Below are 23,671 nucleotides of genomic sequence, written 5' to 3' on the forward strand. Positions count from 1 at the left end.
TACTTCTGACATGTGCTTTTCTTTTGAAGAGATTTCTCCTTAAAATTTCCTCTTCACCCAGAGAGTGGTGAGCATGTGGATTTCTCTTCACATCTCTATGACTCTGCTACAGATAATGGTTGAGACCAAAATATTGAATGTTTTCAACAAGGAGTTATATATAGTTCTTAGGGTTAAAAGGATAAGAGGGTCTGGGGAGAAAATGGGAACAGTAGGGGAAAATGGCCTACTCCTGCTCTTATTTTCTGTGTTCCTATGTTTATTATTCAGTTATGGGGCGTGGGCTTAATCATCTAGGCTAGTGTTTATTGCTGGTGCTCAAGGTATTTGAAAATAGTTGCCTTGAATTACTGCAGTCCTTGAACGTACAGGCACCCACAGTGCTGTTAGGTAGGGAGTTCTAGGATTTTGATCCAGTGTCAGTGAAGGAGCAGGGCAGTAAATCCAAGTTAGCATGGAATGTAGCTTAAAGGGGAGACTGCAGGTCGTGGTGTTCCCTTGCAGCTGCTTTCCTTAACCTTCTAATATCGAGGACGTGGGTTCGGAAGGAACTGTTGAAGGATCCTTGACCAGTGCATCTTGCAGACGATACACAGCCCTGTCAAGTATGTTGTTGGTGAGGAAAGTATACTGCAGAGTTATCACAGAATCATAGATTCCCTACAGCTTGGAAACAGGCCATTTGGCCCAACAACTCCACACCAAATCTCTGAAGAGCATCCCATCGAGACTCCCCGTACTCTATCCCGAATCCATTTTCACACTATGGGCAATTTAGCATGGCCGATCCACCTAACCTGCACATCGTTGGACTGTGGGACGAAACCCACGCAGACACAGGGAGAACGTACAAACTCCACACAGATAGTTGCCGAAGGCTGGAATTGAACCCGGGTCTCTGATGCTGTGAGGCAGCAGTGTTAACCACTGAGCCACCGTGCCAGCCACCACAAGGTCCCACGTGCCCTGTCAGGTAGACGTAAAACATCTATCAGCAGTTCAAAGAGCAGAGATCCTGTGTCCCGGCCATTATGTCCTCCTGTTCTCATTTCTTTTCTGGCATCCTGCTTTTGTGTCATGTCTGGTTTAAAGTGGTGATAAGGTATTTAGTTGAGTAATCCTGACAGAACCCAAATTGGGCATCTGTAAGCAGGTTCTTGGTGGATAAATGTCACTGGAAAACTCGTACAATTATTTTGTTGATGCTGATTCAGCCCCTCAAGCCAGTTTCACCAACCATTTGGATCATAGCAAATGTGTACCTGAACTTCAGTGAATCAACTTTACTTCATATCCTTAGCCAACAAAAAAATTATTGATTTCAAACTTGAACAATTCAGTCAAAACAGTATCCAGAGCTCTTTGTGGGAGACTGTTTCGGTTTTCCATTATCTTAGCTGACTTCACAATAAAATGATGTTGCTGTAATTTTTAAAATTGTACTTTCTTATTTTGGATTCTCTAACCACGGGAAATAGTTGTTCTGTGTCCATCTATTTATCATTTGACACAATTCGATGAGATCACTCCTCAATCTTCCAAAGTAATGAGTATAAAAGCTAAGTTTATGAAACCCTTTAAGTCCTGGTGTAATTTTTGCAAATCTGTTTGGTGAGGTGACTCTATCAAGGACAGTCAATGTATTCTTCTGGAGATTTTCATCCAAAAGCAAAACTCCCAATGGAGTCTGATCAAGGCAATCTGCAACTGAAGCATTACTTCCTCACTTTTGACCAGTGCATGATGCAGTCCATTATCTCTATTTATCATTCAAACAAATCAAGAGCAAGAGGCAGCTATTTGGCTCATCGCGCTGCTCCACCATTCGATGTGATCATAGCTGATTCTCCTAATACCCTTCAAAATCTAAAAAAAATCATCTCTTTCTTGCACGTATTCAGTGACATGGCTTCCACAGCTTTCCACGGTAGAGAATTTCAGATTCACTACTGTGTTTCCTCAACTCATCCTAAATAGTCTACACCCTATCTGAGATTGTGACCCCTGGTTCTAGATGCCTTAACCAGGGAAAACATTCCCCCTGCATCTAGTCTGTCTAACCCTGTTAGAATTTTATATGTTTCAGTCACTCATCTATCATCCTTCGAAACATGAGTGGACACAGGCCCAGTCAAACCAATATCTCCTCAAAGGACAGTCCTGAGATCTCTGATATTAGCCTGTTGAACCTCTGCTGCACTTCCTTTAAAGCAAGTCAGGAGAAACTTTAAGTAGGAAGACCAAGACTGCGTGCAATACTCCAGGTGTGGTTTCAAAGATCTTGTAGAACTACACTAAAACATTTCTACTTCTGAACTCAAATCTTCCTGTAAAGAACGCCAATATAGCACTTGCTGCACCTGCTTATCTACTTTCATTGGCATGTCAAAGGACAACCCAAACCTTTTGCACACCCACTTCTCCCAATATATTACATAAGAACATAAGAACTAGGAGCAGGAGTAGGCCATCTGGCCCTTCGAGCCTGCTCCGTCATTCAATAAGATCATGGTGATCCTTTTGTGGACTCAGATCCACTTACCCGCGTTCTCACCGTATCCCTTAATTCCTTTATTGTTCAAAAAAATCTACTTTTTTTTTTAAAAAGCATTTACTGAAGTAGCGTCAACTACTTCACTGGGCAAGGAATTCCATAGATTAACAACCCTCTGGGTGAAGAAATTCCTTCTCAGTTCAGTACTAAATCTGCTCCCTCTAATCTTGAGGCTATGCCCTCTTGTCCTAGCTTCACCTGCCAGTGGAAACATCCTCTCTACTTCTCTCTTATCTATTCCCTTCATAATTTTATACGTTTCTATAAGATCCCCCCTCAATCTTCTGAATTCCAATGAATATAATCCCAATCTACTCAGTCTCTCCTCATAAGCCAACCCCCTCAACTCCGGAATCAACCTAGTGAACCTCCTTTGCACCCCCTCCAGTGCCAGTACATCCTTTCTCAAGTAAGGAGACCAAAAGTGCACACAGTACTCCAGGTGTGGCCTCACCAGCACCTTGTACAGATGCAACATAACCTCTCTGCTTTTAATCTCAATCCCTTTAGCAATGAAGGACAAAATTCCATTTGCCTTCCTAATTACTTGTTGTACCTGCAGACCTACCTTCTGTGATTCATGCACAAGGACACCCAGGTCCCTCTGCATAGCAGCATGCTGCAACTTTTTACCATTCAAGTAATAAGCCTTTTTACTATTACTCCTACCAAAATGTATGACTTCACATTTATTTACATTGTATTCCATCTGCCAGACCTTTGTCCACTCACTCAATGTATCTATGTTCCTCTGCAAAGTTGTCCTCTGCACACTTTGCTTTGCCACGCATCTTAGTGTCATCTGCAAACTTTGACACCCTACACGTGGTCCCCAGCTCCAAATCATCTATATAAATTGTAAATAATTGCGGTCCCAACACCGATCCGAGGCACACCACTAGTCACTGACTGCCAACTTTTATAGCACTCATTTATCCCCACTCTTTGCTTCCTGTTAGTCAACCAATCCTCTATCCATGCTAATACTTTAGCTTAACCTTAAAACCATGCATCCTTATCTTATGCAGTAGCCTCTTGTGTGGCACCTTGTCAAAGGCCTTTTGGAAGTCGAGGTACACCACATCCACTGGGTCCCCATTGTCCACCTCGCTCGTAATGAACCACTTAAATAATCCTCTTTCTTTCTGTTTTTCACACTGAAGTGTATAACTTCACATTTAGCCTTATGCACGGCATTTGCTATGCGTTTGGCCACACACTCAACTTGTCGAAATCATCATGAAACCTCCTTCTATCCTTCTCATAATTCTTAATCTCATCAGCCAAACCTGGAAATGTTGCATTTGGCTTCCTCTTCCAGGTCATTTATAACACACACTGTGGATTGCTGGACCCAAACCCTGATCCTTGTGGTACCCCTTAGTCTGTCACTTGAAAGAAATATCCATTTATTCCCAATTTTTACTGCCTGTCAACCAATTCTCACTTCATGCCAATTCACTAAGCCTTATCCAACATGCTTTAATTTTATTCACTGACCTCTTACGAGGTTTCTTATCAAAAGCCTTCTGAAAATCCAAATACAAAACATTCACTGGCTGTCCCTCATCTAATCTGCTATAGTTACATCTTCAAAAAACTCCAGTAGATTTGTTAAACATGGTTGCCTTATATAGACCCATGCTGGCTTTATCTAATTCTATTAACGCTTTCCAAATGTTCTGGTACCACATATTTTATATTGGACGCAAGCATTTTCCCAGCATGTTAGGTTAAGTGATCGATAATTCTCTGTCTTTTTTCTCTCCGTTCCTTTTAAAACAGTGGAGTTATATTTGTCATCCTCCAATAGGGACTGACACAGAGTCCACAGAATTTTGGAAGATGAAACGATGTATCAGTGCTCTGTGAATTACTGACGCTCTTCGTGCAAAAGGGCACCTATCCTGACTTGTATTTTGCATAAATACTGAATACTGAAACTATTGTCAATCCAAACAGAATAGTTTTAAAATTCACTATGTATTGAGAAGGAACATTTATTTAAATTTCTGAAAAGCTAGAATAACAATAACATGCAGAAACTTGTGAAGATGCTGTGGCTTTAAGACTGTTGCGAAGTTGGATAGAGTACTGGTGGATTGTGAGACAGGAAGTTAATATTTGGTGTTTGTAAAATGCTGGGGGGGGGGGGGGGTGGAGGCATCGCATGGTCACTTTAAAAGATCTGTTGCTGTTCTGTGCTTACAAATTTAAAATGGATGTCTGTGAGCAGCAGCTTGAAAGTTTGCAAGAACACAGAGAGCACCCGAATTGAAACATTTGTATTGAAAGGCTATACTATTAGCAGGCCAAGCAGCAATTTTTACCAAGATAACAAGTTTTGAATTTAGCCAATCAATTTGAACCAGGCACTTAGATACCAAAAATCTATTAAATTTAAATAATATGGTTTTGACAACCTAGGACTAATCCTATTGTAAGAAATATTAATATGTCATCAAGGGTACAAAAGAAGTTGCAGTTGGACAAAACCCCAGAGCTAACTGCCATCTGCCAGAGCTAGTTGCCATCCGCCAGAGCTAACGGCCCTCAGCTCTCAACAGAGAATTGCTAGCTCTAGTTTCCTTTCTAAAAAGGGCAGTGCCCTGAACAGGATCCAATATTCCAGCGGAGACTGGCCAAGTGTCTAATATATTTCTCTCCCTTTTAAAAGAAAAAATAGAAGGATAATCGACACATCACAACCAGTTAAATTCCTTGAATTTTGTGCCGGTTAATGATTCATTTTATAACTTAATAATCAAAATATTAAGCCTACTAAATTGCAACTTTAGTCAGTTGAGGAGTGTTCCTAATTACTGTGTTATTGTTAAGTATATCCAAAATAAATTGAACAACTTTGCTGTTAAAATATTGGAGGTAGGAATTTGACTGAGCATTCCTACAATAAATGGATTGGCATCTGTCTGTCTCAGGAGACGATGGACTACGCACAAAGTGAATGAAGCTGATTCAGGAATGGATGAGCCTTCTGCGGCTGGTATGTATGTATAGTATTATTCTTATACTGATTGATGTTTATCCCTTTGAGATAGATCTCTTTTACACCATCTGCTCATTACTTTTGTCCACTGCTTTTTCCACACCCTTTCCTGACTGCTCATTGCCCCACACTCTAGTCAGCAGTGTAGGCTTCCCCAGTAGCAACTCTGATCCCAGACAACACGAGCTCTCGCTTGCAAATATCTTGTATCACAGCCATTGTTGACTTGTTCACCAACTGCCGAGAGCAAACTCCCCATACAGCATGTGTTTGAGGATGCAGTGATCATCATCATATGGCTCAAGTGACTCAGCCAACAGAATGACTGCCAACTCAAGGGTGTAAATACGCTGTGGATTCCTGCTCATTGGTGGGGCTTCCATATTCGATCCCAGGTAATGCTCAATATTCATCTGAGGCAGCAGAGGTAGAAGCTGCTTGGCTGCTTTTCTTGGCTTGTATAATTAGGTTTGCTACTGTAGAGAAGGGTGCTGAGATCACAAGCCTGGTACACACGGAGCTCTGTATTTCCTTGCTTTTAGACCGCTCTCAACTTCTCAACTTTGCCACGACAGCTGCAGCCTTTGGCAATCCTGGTGCTGATTTTGGCATCAAGCATCAGCTTCCTAGAATAATACACACTACAATTTCCAAGCTTTGGATGCTCTGAAGGACAACGGCAACTGAGGAAACCTGAAACACAAACCTGAACTGAGCTTTAAATGTAAGCATTAACTTACACGGAGTTGTGAAGTAAATATTATTTTAGGCCACTTGAAATCCCTTAACTCTATTTTCTTTGAGTCGAATCACACTCAACGTGACCAATATGGCACCTAAGATTTTATTTTGCTCATGATTTTAAACCATGTCAATAATTCCTTCAATTGTACAGGAATGCTCTATTGCTGGCTGTTGAGATGCAGGGGCTCGTGTCTATGACTTTTGAATCAAGATACATTATTTCCTGTCATCCTCATCTTACGGAAGTGTCACGTGACATTGAAAACGAGCAACACCAGTGCAGCACTAGTAGACAGCTACGTTTTCAGAAGGGCCATCTTTTGCATGTGATGCCAAACCAATGGACTTTGCCATTAAAATAAAGAGTTATTGTAAGCAGATGACAGAAACATGTCATTTGATCTATTTCCTGCAATTTATCCTATGGCAACATCTGCCACAGTAGACTTAGGCTGACACCTGATCATGTGAGATGGATTTAAAGTTGAAACAACTTACTGCATCTTTCATTATCAGTCATCAAAATGGTTATTAATATACTATAAAATGCCTTTGAGGTCTGTATGATTCACTTTATTCTAGTGGGCTCTTTGGCAGAGACTTAGGGGCTTTCCAAAGAGGCAAGTGAACTTGATTCTAGAAAACTGGGGACAAGTCCCAATTCTACTAAAGTGGAAAACCTCATCTCTCTTTGCTGTCAACAATGTTACTAGAACTAATGTTAATATATAATAGAGTATATGTTGTTAGAACATTGGCTATCCCCTTACTGCTGGAGGATAATAAATGGAGACAAGCCAACCTGTGTTAAATGCCGTCTAATCAATGATATGCCAGAATTGCTAAGCAAGTCTGGGAATAATTCACAAGCAAATCATCTTGACAGAGAGTGAGTCACAATAACTGCTGGGTTGAAAAACCATAATTGGAGGTGGGTATCTATTTAATTATGAACTTTCTGTCTGGTCTCACTGTAGGTCTTAAATGCTTACAAGCCACGGAAAAAATGTCTGATGTGTCTCAAAGATCAAAAAACAGACTCTGTTTAACACATAGACTACATAATAACCAAACAAAAAATATTTCAAGATTCACAAAGTCTATTTCAATATCTGAGAAAATCCTCTTTTACAAAACAAGCTTAACACATCCTGTCTCTCAAAATAATGGACAAAGTCTGAAGTCACATGACACCAGGTTGTAGCCAACAGGTATTTTTTGAAATCCAAAGCTTTCGGAGAGCTGCTTCTCAGACTTCACCTGACAAAGGAGCAGTGCTCCGAAATTTTGTGATTTCAAGTAAACCTGTTGGACTATAATCTGATGTCATGTGACTTCTGACTTTATCCACCCCAGTCCAACACCAGCACCTCCACATCAAAGAAATGAGGCAGTCTTTGGGTACCATAATACTTTGCCACTTAACCCAACATCACCAGTTCATTTCAAGAACTTTTGGAAATGTAATATTAAAACTTAAGGCTGCTTCTTCTGAACGTCTGTCCATTTTCTATTTTCTCAGAACTAAAATACCTGCTTTCTCAGTAGTAAAGGGTTTCTTTTTCCACATTGGTTGAGGCTTCAGGGGGACTATTTTAATCTAACTCCCATGCAATTCTAGTTTTATACTGTGTCCAATTTTCTTGCTATTAATATTGGGGAGTTTGGGCAGACATTGGCGGAGTGATAATGCCATTTGATTAGTAATCCAAAGTCCCAGGTTAATGCTCTTTAATGCTCATATACCTGGAACTGAAATAGGGGTTCTCAATAGTGGTGCCATGAAACTATCACTGACTGTCGTATAAACCCAACTAATTTATTCATGTCCTTTAGAAAAGGGAATCTGTTGTCTTTACTTGGTCTGACCTACATGTTCCCAGACACAATGGGGTTGACCCTTAGCTACACTCTGAAATTGCTGAGCAAACCACGGAGTTCAAGGCCAATTAGTGATTGCTGGCAAGTGCTCACCCTGGCCAGTGTTACCTCCATCCTGTGAAAGAATTAAGGGGAGGTAATGGCCTAGTGGTATTATCACTGGATTGTTAATCCAGAGACCCAGATAAAATTCTGGAGACCCGGGCTCAAATTCCGCCGCGACAGATAGTGGAATTTGAATTCAATAAGACATCTGGAATTAAGAATCCAATGATGACCATGAATCCATTGTTGATTGTCGATTAAAGGTACTCCCCAAAAACCAAAAGATCACACTCAAGAACAGCCCTTGGAAAAATGAAAATTATTTTGATCATCTCTTTCCCCATTCAGAGCTGTATTAAAGCTTCACCTTGACAGATGATGATCTACTTTATAAATACGATTTTGACATGGTTGACAGGGTAGACACTGAGAAACTGTCTTCCCTAACAAGGAAACTAGAACATAAGGACACTGTCTCGGGATAAGGAGCCTCTTATATTCACTCACAGGGTGTGGGCAGCCATGCCTAGGCCAGGCATTCATTATCCATCCCTATGAAGGTGTTGGTGAGCTATCTTCTCGAATTGCCACTATTCATGGGGATTGGTAAACGCACAGTCTTTGTGGGAACAGTGTTCCAGGATTTGGACCCAGTATTAACTGTTCAGGTCATGGCGAAGACAGATGGACTATCAATATTTAAGCTTCATCAATTGATGTTAATATCCATGACCTTCATGGACTAAAAATGTTTTTTTCTAAAAAAACAGTATGTTGCTGACCTAAGACAGCTGTCATAATCACCTGACAAGTCCAGGCAACCCACACAGAATATATGAAAGAGAAGCTACCTCGGAATGACCAATTTTAACTAAGAAGCGCTTAAATACAGTGAGGCATCAAAAAATCTGCACCTCTCATTTTACTCACATTTTATTGATAAATCCATATATTGAGAGGTAAAAAGTTACATGCAGAGTGTTCAGATTGGGAAAGGTAGTGGCACGTTAGACTTGGAATATACAAACAAGCCATATTTCAAAAGCTTACTTCACAAAAAGTGAGAAAAAGTAACATGAACTAAACACAGGAAAGCTCCTTTCTGAAATCCTGGGCAGGTGCAAAGAAACTTGGAAAGACCTTTGTTGACTGAGAAATCAAGGGCATCTGTAAGCTCTGCCACTCCTGTGCAAACAGAACAAAGGCGAACCAGCTGAGACTTGGATTTCACCATCATAACTTAAGAACTTTTAAAAGAAAATTACAAACTAAAACTGCTTTTTCCCTTCTTATCTAAACCCCTCCTTCCCCACCTACTTTGCATTTGGTGTTATTATTTTCTTTGCCAATAAAAAGCCACTCTATCTCACTCAAGAAAATTGGGAAATTGGCTCCCTTTCATTTTTGATCTGGCTAACTAAGTTTAATTGAAGTGCGATGGTCATGTGCTTAATTGGAAATGAAAAAGAAATGTGTTGCAACTGATCACGATTAACTTAAAAATAAAAGAAGGGCAGCTTCAGATAATGTCTCTGCCTCTGAGCCAGGAGGCCTTTGTTCAAGTCTCACTTACTCCAGAAGTGAGTAATAGCACAGGTTGATTAGGAAAATATCAATGGTAATCTGGGGGGATCTTGTTCCACAGTGGAGCGTCCTTAAAAAAAAAGAGAAGGGCTGCAAGCTCTCTTAACCTTGTCGTACCTCAGCGAAGGAACGGCAATATAGTTTCAAGACAGGATTGTGTGGCTTATTGGGAGAATTGCAGATAGTGGTGTTCCTATGCAATGGGCTGCCCCTTTTCCTTCTACATGGTGCAGATTGTGGTTCTGAAGGTGTTGAAGGAGCTTTGGTAAGTTGCCAATGATTTCAGCCAAAGATGAAGTGGTATTTCAATCAGATGCTATGAATCTCTGGAGTTCTCTGCCCCAGATGATACTGCATTGTTGAGTATATTCAAGGCTGACATAGATATTCAGTCTCCTGGGAATGTAAGCTTATGCAAAGCAGGTTCCCATGTGGAACTAAGGCAGGAACTTTGCCATGGTTATATTGAATGTCAGAGCAGGAGTGAACGATCTCAGTGTGCTCCATGGTTATATTGAATGTCAGAGCAGGAGTGAAGGATCTCAGTGTGCTCCATGTTTCACATTTTTATTTGTGATGGAGACAGCAAAGAAAACAAGCTAATGAAGATTGATGATAGATGAAAACTGGATAGCAACTTTTTAGTTGAACTACACGGGATCATCATTATTGATGCTGCTATTTTTCTAACAGGAACACTAAGATTTATCTCACAACTATTTGTAGGACATTGCAGTATGCAAATTGATGACCAGAATATCTTACATTACAAGAATGACTACACTTCAAAAGTGTTTCGTTGGCTGTGAAGCGTTTTGAGATATTGTAGTAATGTGAAATTTGCCCGAGAAATTCTTGTCCCTCCTTTGATCAGTTGGGGCATTTGATGGATAGGTGGTCAACAACACAGCAAAGTAACGTGACTTCCTCTTAACTTCCACAATTCCAGATTAAATATTTAGAATCCAAGATCGTATACATCAAAACATATGGACAGCACTCATTTTAACCTTCCAGTCTCCAATAAATATTTTCCAAGAAACTCAGGGATTGCTTTGGCAATAATCGTATTGAGCCTCTCCAGCCGCCTGGTGTTTCACTTCATTTACCCAGATGTGCAGATTTATAGAGAGAGAGAAAATAGAAAATTGCAGACCAAGGTGGGCACTTGACACTTGTAACACTTTTTTTTAAATGCATTCATGGGATGTGGGCAATACTGGCTAGGCCAACATTTATTGCTCACCTCTAATTTCCCAGAAGGCAGTTAAGTTTCAACCACATTGTTGTGGGTCTAGGTTCACATGTAGGCCAAACCTGGCAAGGACCACAGATTTCTTTCCCTAAAGGACATTAGTGAACCAGGTGGACTTTTATGGCATCGACGGTCGTTATAAGATTACCATTAGACCAGCTCTTTATTCCAGCTTGATATTCAAATTTCACTATGTCTCATGGTGGGATTTGAACCCATGTCCTAGAATACTGACAATATAAATATGACAGCTTTCCTTTACTGAGAAATAGAAACTAGCTGGATTTGTGAAACAAGGAGATATATCCAAGATCATTCTGTAAATTATTGCATTTTTATTAGATTCATTCTTGGACAGTAGGCCAGCATTTACTGTCCATCCCCAATTGTTATTGAGAAGCCATAAGCCTTCTTCCTTAATTGTTACAGTTCATGTGGTGAAAGTATTCTTAAAATGTTGTTAAGTGGGGAGTTCCAGGATATTTCACCATTACACTGAAAGATCGGTGATATCTGCCCAAATCTACATGGTGTGTGACTTCGAGAGGAACCTGATGATGGTAGTGCTCCTGTAAAACTCCTGGGAAGGTGAAGGGCGATGGTATTGCTGGGTTTGGGATGCTGATGAAACAGTATTGGGCAAATTGCTGTGGTGCAGACTGTCGGTTGGCTATACTGCAGACACAGAAAACAGCAATGGAGGGAGTGAATTTCTGACATGTTTAAGAAGCTGCCAATCAAGCAGACAAGCTCATCCTGGCCATTCAGAAGGACACATAACCACTGGAGACTCAACTGGCAATGTGGGAAAGGTGGGATTGGTATAGACTAAATGGTTAATTATCTCTTTGCTCCAAAAGTAGCTGCTGAGCTCATGCAAAAGTAATACAGCGCATGGAACGGAGTCTGAGCCTGTATGGTTTCAGTTCCACTTCCGCTCTAAACATGCCTTGTAACTAGTTACATTTAATAATGCCTATTAGTTTTCACTCAAAAGCTTGCAGACTTCAGATTTCCACAATTGGGAGGACATGAGAACTTTGGAGAAAATAAGCCAGGTGACAAAGGGTGTGATGGGGAGAAGACTGTGAGTCCCCTGAAGTGAGACATCAGGATTCCTTTTTAATTCCACATCATCATTAGGTTCAGAGATAGTAGGAACTGCAGATGCTGGAGAATCCGAGACAACAAGGTGCAGGGCTGGATGAACACAGCTGGCCAAGCAGCATCATAGGAGCAGAGAGGCTGACGTTTCGGGCCTAGACCCTTCTTCAGAAATGGGGGAGGGGAAGGACATGAAATATCTCTCACAAAATGTTCCATTGAAGGAAGAAACCAGAAAACACAAGGCTTCAAAAATAAAATTAACTTGTAGTGCAATTTTAAGCTGGCTCGTCCCTACAGAACTTACAGTTGAAGATAGCTTACACACACAAATATTGTGCAGACTCAAATACTGTCGGATAGGACTTCCAATCAGGTGGGGAAGTCGCTGCAGGAAGAGGTATGTTTGAGGTAATCTTTACTGGAACGATAGGCTGGTGAGGGACTGGGAGGAATGGAAGTCGCTAAGGTTGGGTTAGGAGTGGAGAGCTATCTGATCACGAGGAGTTGATAAAGCTGTTACGGAGAATCCAGCAGTCATCAAATTCCTTCAAGTGTCAGATCTGCCATGGCTTGAAGTTGGAGATGGATAACAAATGTCTATATTTCTTTGGTAGCCAGATAAAGTGCTTTGGTGTCAACGATCAGCTGATGAAAATTTTGGGTTGCTAGAAGTGATGTCAGGCAGGCAGTCATACAACCCGGTGACATGATCAAAGCAGTGGCAGAGAGACAAAGCTGATTAAGTTCAGCATTGAATGGGAGTCTCGGGTGGCAGTCAAAGGTTTCACAACAGATGCTGGATACATTAGGAAATTTCAGACCTAAGTGTAGCCATAAGACTTCCCATCAAGTGCCATGATTGCACTGGTATGATAGCATCTATGTAGCTGGTTAGCTACCTGGAGATCTGCTGCCATATTTCACACTCTTCTGCCTTGCACCATACTTGGCACACAAATTTAAATCATCTGCAGCCATCATTCAATTACACCAAAGTTGATCCCTCTTTCTGCTGCCCTCAACTTTACACTCTGGATGAGATCTCTGTAGCTTTTAGTTCTGATCAAATGGCCAAACTATTGGAATCACTTTGGTCTAGAAATTTCAAGCAACTCTTCATTTGTCTATTGGTTTGTATGTGGAGTTACAGAGTCATAGAGGTCTACAGCATAAACAAAAACCCTTTGGCCCATTGAATCTGCACTGGTCAAAAACTATCACTGAACTATTCTAATCCCTTTTTCCAGCACTTGACCAATAGCTTTTATGCCTTGGAATCATAAGTGCACATCTAAATACTTCTCAAATATTATGAAGGTTTCTGCCTCTACCTCTCTTACAGGCAGGGAGTTCCAGATTTTCACCACCCTCTGGATGATTTTTTGTTTCCTCACATTCCCTCCATATCTCCTGGACCATTCCTTAACTCCATGCCTCTTGGTCACTGATCCCCCACCAAGGGGAAACATTTCTTCCCATCTACCCTATCTATGCCCCTCATAATTTTATACATCTCAGTCATGTCCCCCCCTCAATCTACTCTTCTCCAAGAAAAAAAATTCCCAATCTGTCCAAACTCGCTTTCACAACTAAAACTCTCCAGTCCAGGCAAAACCCTGCTAATTCTCCTCTGCACCCTGACCAATGCAATCACATCCCTGCTACAATGTGGATTCCAGAACTGCACCCAATACTCCAGCTGTGACCTAACCAATGAGTTATACAGCTCCAGCATCACCTGCCTGCTTTTAAACTTCATACACCTTAGCAGCCACAATTTAAAACTATAAAACATACAGTAAGAAATTATTGAAGATGCATGTATATAAATTAAGTTTCCGGGGCATACCAACTTAAAATGGATTTTCAAAGAAAGTCTTTTCTTCCTCAAATCAAATGCATTCTGATTTCTTCACTCCATGAAACATTTCGCGACAGACATTTCACTCTTCAAGAGCAATATGTAATGATATTGCTCGGAACAATGCTATTTGTCTCCTGTTTTCTACTCAGAACAATAAAAACGTCTGGATAATGTTAATGGTGAAAACATAAATTTCCTGGGAATGAGGGAGATCTAAAATTTGTAAAGAACCGGGTATTCCTATCCAATAGTTCCCACACATATATCTGCTCTGCCATCCAAATGAAGTAACATTCGCAGAATCACATCACTATTTATAATTCAATTGCCAGTTGTCAGTTATTTAATTATTGGGTCAGTGGCAGTGTTGAACAAAAGACTAAGCTTCAGTTACGGCTGAATAAAGTCATTTACATACCGAGAAGAACAAATGCATGCTTAATCGAAACTAAATATTACACTGTGGAACAGCATTGTTGAGTGAAAAGCATAAGTGTAAACTGACTGCCAGCATTCAGAACAAAACATTAAATACCATGTGAAAAATGACTGTCCTGTTGTCAGTGAATTGACAATCCTTGTTTTATTATCCATAGCTTCACCAATTAAGGTAGATTTTAAAAGAAATTATATTGAAGATTAAGATTCATACCATACTCTCTTTATCAAGCTACAGCTCTACATAGGCTTAGAAAGAGCTTCATGTTGAACAGTGTGTTTTGGCTTTATAATGTTAAACGACTGAATACTCGAACTGTTGTTTTTATTTTAAATAAAAGCTCTTCCTATAAAGCAGAATCCAAAATGGAAATGGCTTGGCACAAAACAATATTTTAATTATCTGAAGACTAAAGTATCACCCAAACTGTGCTTTTTGGGACAGTAGCTCCTTTACGACAGGAACCTGAAGGGAATCCAGGGAATGCTCTTTCTCCCCATTATGATTTGGAATGTTCTTCCTTGTAGGGTAATCAAAGCAGATTCAAAAGTGACATTCAAAAGGCAATTTGATAAATACAAGAAAAAGAAAAATTTTCAGGACGTCGGAGAAAATAGCGGGGATGTGGAATCGATTGGAGAGTCCTCTCAAAGTGCTGGTACAGACACAATGGGCTGGCTAGTCACCTTCTAAATTGTCCAGTTCTACCAACACATCACTAACCTTCATCAAGATTTCTTCTTCATCTTTTAATCTCCTTTTGTTGCCATCACGTTTTTATTGTGTTTTAATATTTTGTGTACGATGTATCATGATCAATGTTCATAACTAATGTATAATGTAGATAAATGTGAGGTTATCCCCTTTGGTAGCAAAAACAGATGGCAGATTAGTATCTGAATGGTGACTGATTAGGAAAGAGGGACATACACCAAGACCTGGCTACCCTTATTAATCACCCACTGAAAGTAAGCATGCAGGCAAAGCAAGATGGAAAGGTGGTATATGGTATGTTGGCCTTCCCACAGAGAGAGATGCAGGAATGTCTTGCTGCTATTTTACAGGGCCTTGGTGAGACCACATCTGAAGTACTGTGTGTAATTTCAGTCTCCGTATCTGAGGGAGGATGCTCTGGCATTGGAGGGAGTGGAGTGAAAGTTTACCAGACTGATTCCTGGGATGGGCAGGAGTGACAAATAAGGAATGTCCAGATCAGTTGGGATGATAGTGACTGGAGTTCAGAAGAATAAAGGCGGTGCGGGGGCGGGAGATCTCATAAAAACCTATACAACTCTTTCAGGAGAAAATAACAGCCTTGGGTTATGGGGTAGGCATTTAAGACTGAGAAGAGGAGAAAATTCTATATTCGGAGTGGTGAGTCTGTGGAATTGTCTGCCACAGAAAGTAGTTGAGGCCAAAACATTGAATGTCCTGAAGAAAGAGATCAAAATAATTCTTGAGACTAAAGGGATAAAAGCATATGGGACAAAAACAGAAACAAGGTACTGAGTGGGATGATCAGCCCTCATCATCCCAATCGCGGAGCAGGTTTGAATGGCCAACGGTCTATTCACACTCCTATTTTCCATATTTCTTTGTCTATAAAGACTGTGCACAGGACAGGCAAAGGGCCTAGTAATTAATCTACCTGCCTTATGGTGGTAAACAGGAGGCCCAAGCCTTTCTCATGGGAACTGTTACATGTAGCAAGCCTGATACATCATGGAAGATTATTCTTAAGAAAAGCTTATTTTGGAGAAAGCATTGTCAACCGTTAAACCACATTACTGGCACTGGCTATATAGATGTGTTGGCTTGGACATCTAAGAAAGCTCCGATGTCAGGCAGTACTGAATGAATTATTTTTGCATGGCATCCTAACAAAGTTATGTTCATGGTTGTTTGGTTCTTAAATTACTCCACCTGTGCAACAGTTCTTGGCTCTTCCACTCAATCTTATTTGAGTAACTCAAGGTTTTGCTCCAGGCTAAGCTATATTCTCTGTTCCACTCCATTCCTTCAAGTTAATGGCGGCCTCCACTCAATTTTTAACTTCACTCACTCTTGTAATGATGTGCATTCTATAGTTGTTTACTTGATAAGATTGTGTGCCCTAAAAGATGATCTTCAAATCTCTTGCAGGACAGCAGCTGAACTTCTACAGCTCTTCCACGTCCTTCAATTAAGCAAAGAAAACTTTGTTTCTTTATATTCTACAAAGACACAGGGTCAATTTTCCACTTGCAAACTCCTGGCACAGAGCATTGTCCACTGGGAGCCTGCAGCAGTAAATCGTGTAGACAACCCATGATTTTACATCCATTTAAAATTATTGGAAACAAAATTGTGGGCTGCATACACACAATTTCCTGATTTGCATTCCCACTAGGCTTCATGCCAGAGTGTGCAAATGGAAAATTTGTTTAGTTTCTTCATATTTTTCATGAGTCTAATCTAGAGGTACAGCTTCTTACCTCTGATGACTCCACCCTTAATCCTTCATTTTTCAATATTCTTGGCCTCAATGTTTACTGACCTGTGGTTTCCCCTTTTGAGCCAACCATTTTTTCACCCTCAGTAACTGTTTGCTTTTCATAAAACCCAAGGCTTAAGTACTGCTTCCTTTCCAAGAAGGCTCTGAGCACCTCTCCATGCTTCTAAACAAGATTAGCAATCCTTCCTTAACCTACAATCTTTTGGCTTCAAAACCAAAACATGACCTCAAATAACCATCACTTCCTGACTCATGCTAGTGTAGGTCTTATACAATGGGCTTTGATCATCCAGTTTGGCTCTATTTATTAAAAAAAAAACAGAATTACATCCACAATTTTCCTTGGGTTATTTTTCTAAAATTAGTCACATAGAAACAAAGAGCCATTGAAGAGAGATCAATCACTGTACAGAGATTAAGGGACCAATCAAGATTCAATACCCTGGATTTTTCTATATTTATACTTGGGAGTACTGTGTACAGCTTTGGTCTTTTTACTCTGGATAAAATGCAACAAAGCATTGTTGACTAGAATGAGGGGTCGTAAGCAGAACTTGATAAAGCAAGGCCTGCATTCCAGCGAATTTATAAGATTGAGAGATAATCTCATCGAAACATGTATAATTCTGAAAGGGCTCGACAGAGTAGATGGAAAGATAATTCTAGCTCTTGGGGAATATAGAACTGGCAGTTATTTTCTCAGAACAAGGGGTTACCAGTTAGGACAGAGTTAAGGAGAAAATTCTTCAATCAATTGTGAACATTTCTGAATTCTCCACGCCAGAAAGCTATGGATGCTCAGTCATTTAAGTTTATTCTAGATACAGACTATCACATTCAATATAAGTCGTCACCAGAATGGTGGATTTGAAGTAAAAGATCATCAATGACCTTATTAAATGATAGAGCAAGCTTGAAAGAGCAAATGGCTGACCCCTGTTCCTATTTCTTATCTGCTCATAATCATGTAGTATTTTTGACCTAGAAGCAAATTGCCAAGATATCCCATTTGTTTTGGCGAAATGGAAGAAAAGTAACACGAACGAACAGGCACTTACTCTGTTACAGTTTAGAACATTATTACAAATGGTCATATGTCATAAGTTGAAGAAAAGTTCTGTCACTTAAAATTTTAATGGTTTGGTATTACAGAGCTAAAGCTTTATTGAGAAAAAATTCACTCTGACAAAGTTTCTTTTAATCTTACACTCAACGAAACAGTAGGGGCTCATTTATGTTTGCCACAGATTTTCATTTGGAGGGCCTAGCTCTCTGCAGACAAGGGAAATTTGTCCAGGAATTGTGCTTTTCAACTAAACAAAAGGGAGAGGCAATGGGCCTAGTGGTATTATCACTGGACTGTTAATCAGGAGAATCAGATAATGTTCTGTAGACCTGGATTCGAATGGTAGAATTTGAATTCAATAAAAATCTGGAATTTTTGTTGATTGTTGGGAAAATTCATTTGGTTCACTAATGCCCTTTAGGGAAGGGAACTGCCATCCTTACCTGGTCTGGCCTACATGTGATCCCAGACTCTCAACCGCCCTTGGGGAGTGTAATAAATCCTAGCCAATGACTCCCACATCCCGTGAATAAACAAAAATACAGCTTCAGAAGCACTGTCTCCTGTTGCGTTCCTCACAGCAATACTTTGCCCAAACAAAGGCTTTCTTTTCCTTCAGAGGCTTTCAGAGTAATCGTTGCCTGGTGTGCTTTTCATGGCAATATCTTGACAACAAATCAACATCCCATGTCTCATGCAGTATAAATTCTTTTGTTCAGAATTTGGTATTCTTGCGATTGTCCCAATGAGTGTAATTGATGTGATCTTTGACATCTCTCTTCTTTCAGCAATATTCTTGTGGTGATGCCTTTCAAAGCAACAGACACTTATTCTCGATATCAAAATATTGAAGATGCTGGAAATCTGAAACAAATAACAGAAAAAAAATGATGGAGGAACTCAGCAGGTCTGGCAGCATCTGCGGAGTCAGAAACAGAATTAATGTTTCGAACAGTCTCTCCACAGATTCTGCCAGATCTGCTGAGTTCCTCCAGCATTCTCTAAGATTGATCCCCCTTTTCTTCAAGCCTTTCCTGTTGTGTATTGTCAATCTGTTTGGATAAGAGTCGCAAGATTTAAGAGCATATTTTTTGCCAGAAAAATGGGCAAAGGCTTAGGAAACACACATCATTCCTGCATTTACGAGGAACAAATAGTTTATTTTTAATGCACACTTTCTCTAATTCTTGGCTGACCCTAATAAAAATCTACTGTGTAAGCACAGATACACCACAGGGAATTACACAAGGGTAAGTAAAAAGTTACCTGGCAAATTCCACTGATGCACATGTTCAAAGATTCAGTATTACATCGGGTACCGTCCAGAACTTTTGGTGATAACTCCACAATCAAAGACGTTCCTCGGGCCCGACATTTCAGTGCACATGGAGCTTCATGGTCATTGTAGAGGGGAATCCACTCATAATATTGTCCTTGGTACTTCACGTCATTGTGTGCAGAGCACTGCTGATGTCTGAAGTCACCTGCTTCAGGGGGGCAATCCTTAAGTAGAGATGAAACAAAATATGAAGTTCAGAAACATCAAAGCTTTTAGGCAATGTACGTTAGTGTGTGTTTTTACTTCATGTGAAAATAAACAAAATATTGGCCCTGAACTGACTTTACGGGAGGTTACAGTATAAATGCTTAATGTAATATTGAGAAACCTAGCTGATGGGCCAAGGCCCATATTGCAACTTAGCTCGAAGTTGAGGTATACCAGAAAAGCTGTGATTTAATGGCGTTTAAATAAACTAAGTATGTCAGGCAGAAACTTTCGTTATGCACAGTGCAAAAATGCAGCATTGGCAGATACTACTGCTTTTGAAAGATGTAGAATTAGAGGAGGACATATTTTTGGACCGCTGAGAGACCTCACAAGCCTGTTTGAACAGTAGTACCTGCAGTTATGAAGCAACAAGCTCAGCTTCCACTGTAGAACACAGATGTTAGGCACCTTCTGGTTGTGTTACAATGAATGCTGAGACATTGGTGCTGGATCATAAACGGGTCTACAAGAGTTTTCACATTGTTGCCAACAGTTTCACATTGAAGAGGATGGACTTCAAAGTCCCACATTAGATTAGTGCCTTACTCCTCCAAGCTCCATGACAATGACCCGAGGTCTCTCTGCCTCAGTCCAACATTACTCATTGTTGTTTCTGCTCAGAATGCTTTCCCGAGTCGTTTCCAACACTTGCTCCAGCCAAAAAATACTCTCTTTAAAAGCAAGCTCAGCAATAGGCAAACAAACATCTATATTAGCATTGCAGGCAATAGGCTAGAGGTACACATTGCTCACAGTGTGGAGGCCCCTCTGAAGTAAATGCAGCAATCAGTGTCTGATCTTGTAGCAGAGAGTATGACACCAAGTGATAGTATTTCCTTTTCATCACTATCTTCTTGCTTTTCAACCTCTGCTCCTGAACCCCTGCCTGGCCAGGTGACAACTCATTGCAATCGAAAAGGAGGAAGGAATAAAGATAGGTTCAGACAAGATGGATGGATTGAAGGGTGGGGTAAAGAGCTGGAGAGAGAAGCAAATGTTGCAGATTTAAGCCGTCTGCATTTTATTGATCTGAGATTTCGGATAAAAGGATATGGGAAGAAGAACAAGGTATTAGGAAGCAGTCATTTCTTTGGTTATGCTGTCTCCAGTTACATACCGCTGTGTCTGGTAAGGGTGAGGAAACTGTCTGAGAGTGTGGTGCGGTGTAACTGGTTTTGGTGTCGGCCATATCTCTGAATAGCTGGCAATATAACTTACGAATTATTTGAAGGGGTAGACAGGGTAGATGGGGTAAGATGTTGGAGAGTCCAGAACCAGCGGACATAACTTAAAAATAAGGGGGGTGCTACTTAGGACCGAGATGAGGATAATTTTTCTTTTAAAAACTCAGTGTGGTACATCTTTGAAATTCTCCACAGCAGAGGGCTGAGGAAGTCAGTCCTTAAAGTATTTAAAGTCAAAACTAGGGGGCATATTTTTAAAGTGAGACGAAAGAGATTTAGAAAGGACATGATGGATAACTTTTCTTAAACACAGTGTGGTTCTTATGTGCAATGAACTGCCAAAGAAAGTGGTGGATGGTGGTACAGTTACAACATTTAAAAGGCATCTGTATTAGTTCATGAATAGGAAATATTTGGAGGGATATGGGCCAAACACAGGCAGGTGGGACTAGTTCAGTTTGGGAACATGGTCAGCACGGACTGCTTGGTCCAAAGGGTCTATTTCCATACTGTATGATTCTAGAAGTCGATAAATTTTTGATTTTCAATCACATGAAGGGTTATGGGGGTGGGATGGATAAAAGTGCTTGATTAGCATGATCATATTAAAGGATGCAGCAGGCACAATGGGCTGAAATGGCCTATATTCCTGATATGTGGAAAATAGGGGATGGCTGAGAGGATTTCAGTAGGGTTGAAAGTGAGAGAGTAAAGGAGAAGCATGACATGTATCCTATTCAATCATTTGTCACAGTTGTTCATGCTCAGAATGCCTTCCCAGCCACTTGCAGCACTTGCTCCAGCCAGAATGTATTCACCTTTAAGAGGTGCAGACCAGCATTAAGTGGTTGTACTCTCACATGAACTCAGGGCCTAACCATGAAGCATCCAGTCACTTAAAAGCCTGTTTAGCAGCCTGCCATATGCAGCTATCATGGTAACCAACTGACAGATTCAGGAGGAACAAGCTTGAGTTAATTGCCTGCTTTCAGGGTCTTTCCAATTTTGTCTCCAATGTGCCCAACCACTGTTGAGTAAATATCAAAAGAATATTAAATGACATGGCCAAAACTGTAAACTGCAAATCAGTAGATTTCATGATCAAACAGCAGTGCATTCTGCTCAGACTGTGTATCAGTTACAGGTACACAAGGATGATTGCGATGGATGTACTCCAGAAACAAACCAAAAGAGCTGCTGGCTATAAACTGTGCTTTGCTAATTTCCCAACCTCAATACATTCATTCCCCCATATCCTGAGAACCCCTGTGAATGATCAAATTAGCGAGTGCAGAACTCATTAAAAATCACAGAATTGCGATTTTTGCCCATGGATGTTGATTTTTGCTATTACTTTTTTTTGGCGTGGGAAGGAGAATTTGTGATTTCAAAGATACCGAGGATTTTCTGTATCCTACATACAATCCCATCACACACAGCCTGAAGACACTTAATTTATTTGAACATTACAAAAATTACACAAAAATAATGCATATATACATGTTGCTTTCTATGGCTCTACTAGGTGTCAGCTATCATTGACTGCACCCAATCACCTCTGTGTAACAGTGTTGAGAGTGAATCCCAATAAGTCGACTCTGCAAAACTTGAGCTGACACTAAAACGCAGCAGTATGGGACTGTTGAACATTTTGGCATTCTTCACGTGGATGAAATGCTGAATCCCTCAGGAGCATGTACAAGCTGTCATGGCATTATTCCAAAAAGTAAAACACAGGCAAGTCCTCCCTGATGGGCTAAGCAATAGTTATCCTTCAAATACCATCAGGAGATCATATAATTTTTATTGTTCTTTCATAGGATGTGGGCATTACTGGCAAGGCCAGCATTTGCCATGCACTCACCATGCACTCCCAATTGCCCTTGGGACTGGGTGGCTCACTAAGCCATTGTAGAGGTCAGTTAAGACCCACATTAACATTGGTCTGGAGGCACATGTACAGCAGACCAGGTAAAGACGTTCAAATTCCTTCCATCAAGAGTAGATGTGTGCTTGCAACAATCAATGACAGTTTCCTGTTACTATTACTGAGACCAGTATTCAATTCCAAATTCATTAACTGAATTCAGAATCAACTAAAAGCAGAAACTGCTGAAAAAGGAGATCTGGCAGCATCTGTGGAGATAAATCAGAGATAACATTCCAAAACATTAACTCAGATTTCTCTCCACAGATGCTGCCAGATCTGCTGAGCTTTTCAAGCAAGTCCTGTTTTTGTTTCTTATTGACAGCGTCCACAGTTCTTTCGGTCTTTATTCAAAATCTACCAGCTGCTGTGTTGGGATTTCAATCCAAAGCCCCAAGGCATCAGTCTAGCAGATGGCTACTTTGTCACCCTTATCTGGCCAACATCACCATGGCTGTTGTGGGATCTTGCTGTGCATGAAATGGCAACCTTTGTTTTTGCATCAAAACGATGTTAACATCACAAAAGTACTTCACTGGCTGTAAAGTGCTCTGCAATGTCTTCTAGTCATGACAAGTATCATACAGGACACATTTTCTCTTTTGTTTTCCCTGTACAATTGGAAGGAGACAGCACTGGATTTGATAATGGCAATCAAAAACTTGAATTTGCTAAACTAATAAATTCCTCTCTTTCATGTGTACAAATCAAAAGTCAGAAACAGATTAATGTGGTTTTTATAATCTGGTGACAAAACTCTTCAAAGAGTCTACAGAACAATTGTTGCAGATACTGAATAAAATGGAAACCAACACATGAAAGCTACTATACAACCGAAACAGATAATCTGGATGCCTTACAATGCACTCTCGTGGAGGTCATTTACAGACTCCATCTGTGAAAGAAATAATTCAGTGAATAATGGGCCAAACTGGATCCAGAGACCATTGTTACAAACTGGTTAGGATTGC

The 23,671-nt window shown here is 40.4% G+C and overlaps 1 protein-coding gene across 1 annotated transcript in view; it reads right to left on the reverse strand.

Moving 5' to 3' along the window:
• adamtsl3 (ADAMTS-like 3) overlaps positions 1 to 23,671 on the reverse strand; it is a 573,867-nt gene that overhangs the window by 263,217 nt on the left and 286,979 nt on the right. The window contains exon 6 of the mRNA XM_048616129.1: positions 19,307 to 19,543. Within this exon, the coding sequence (XP_048472086.1) occupies positions 19,307 to 19,543 (237 nt within the window). The remainder of the gene's footprint in view (positions 1 to 19,306; positions 19,544 to 23,671) is intronic.

This window comes from Rhincodon typus, chromosome 33 (genome assembly GCF_021869965.1).
Source record: "Rhincodon typus isolate 14 chromosome 33, sRhiTyp1.1, whole genome shotgun sequence".
NCBI classification, from domain to species: Eukaryota; Metazoa; Chordata; class Chondrichthyes; order Orectolobiformes; family Rhincodontidae; genus Rhincodon; species Rhincodon typus.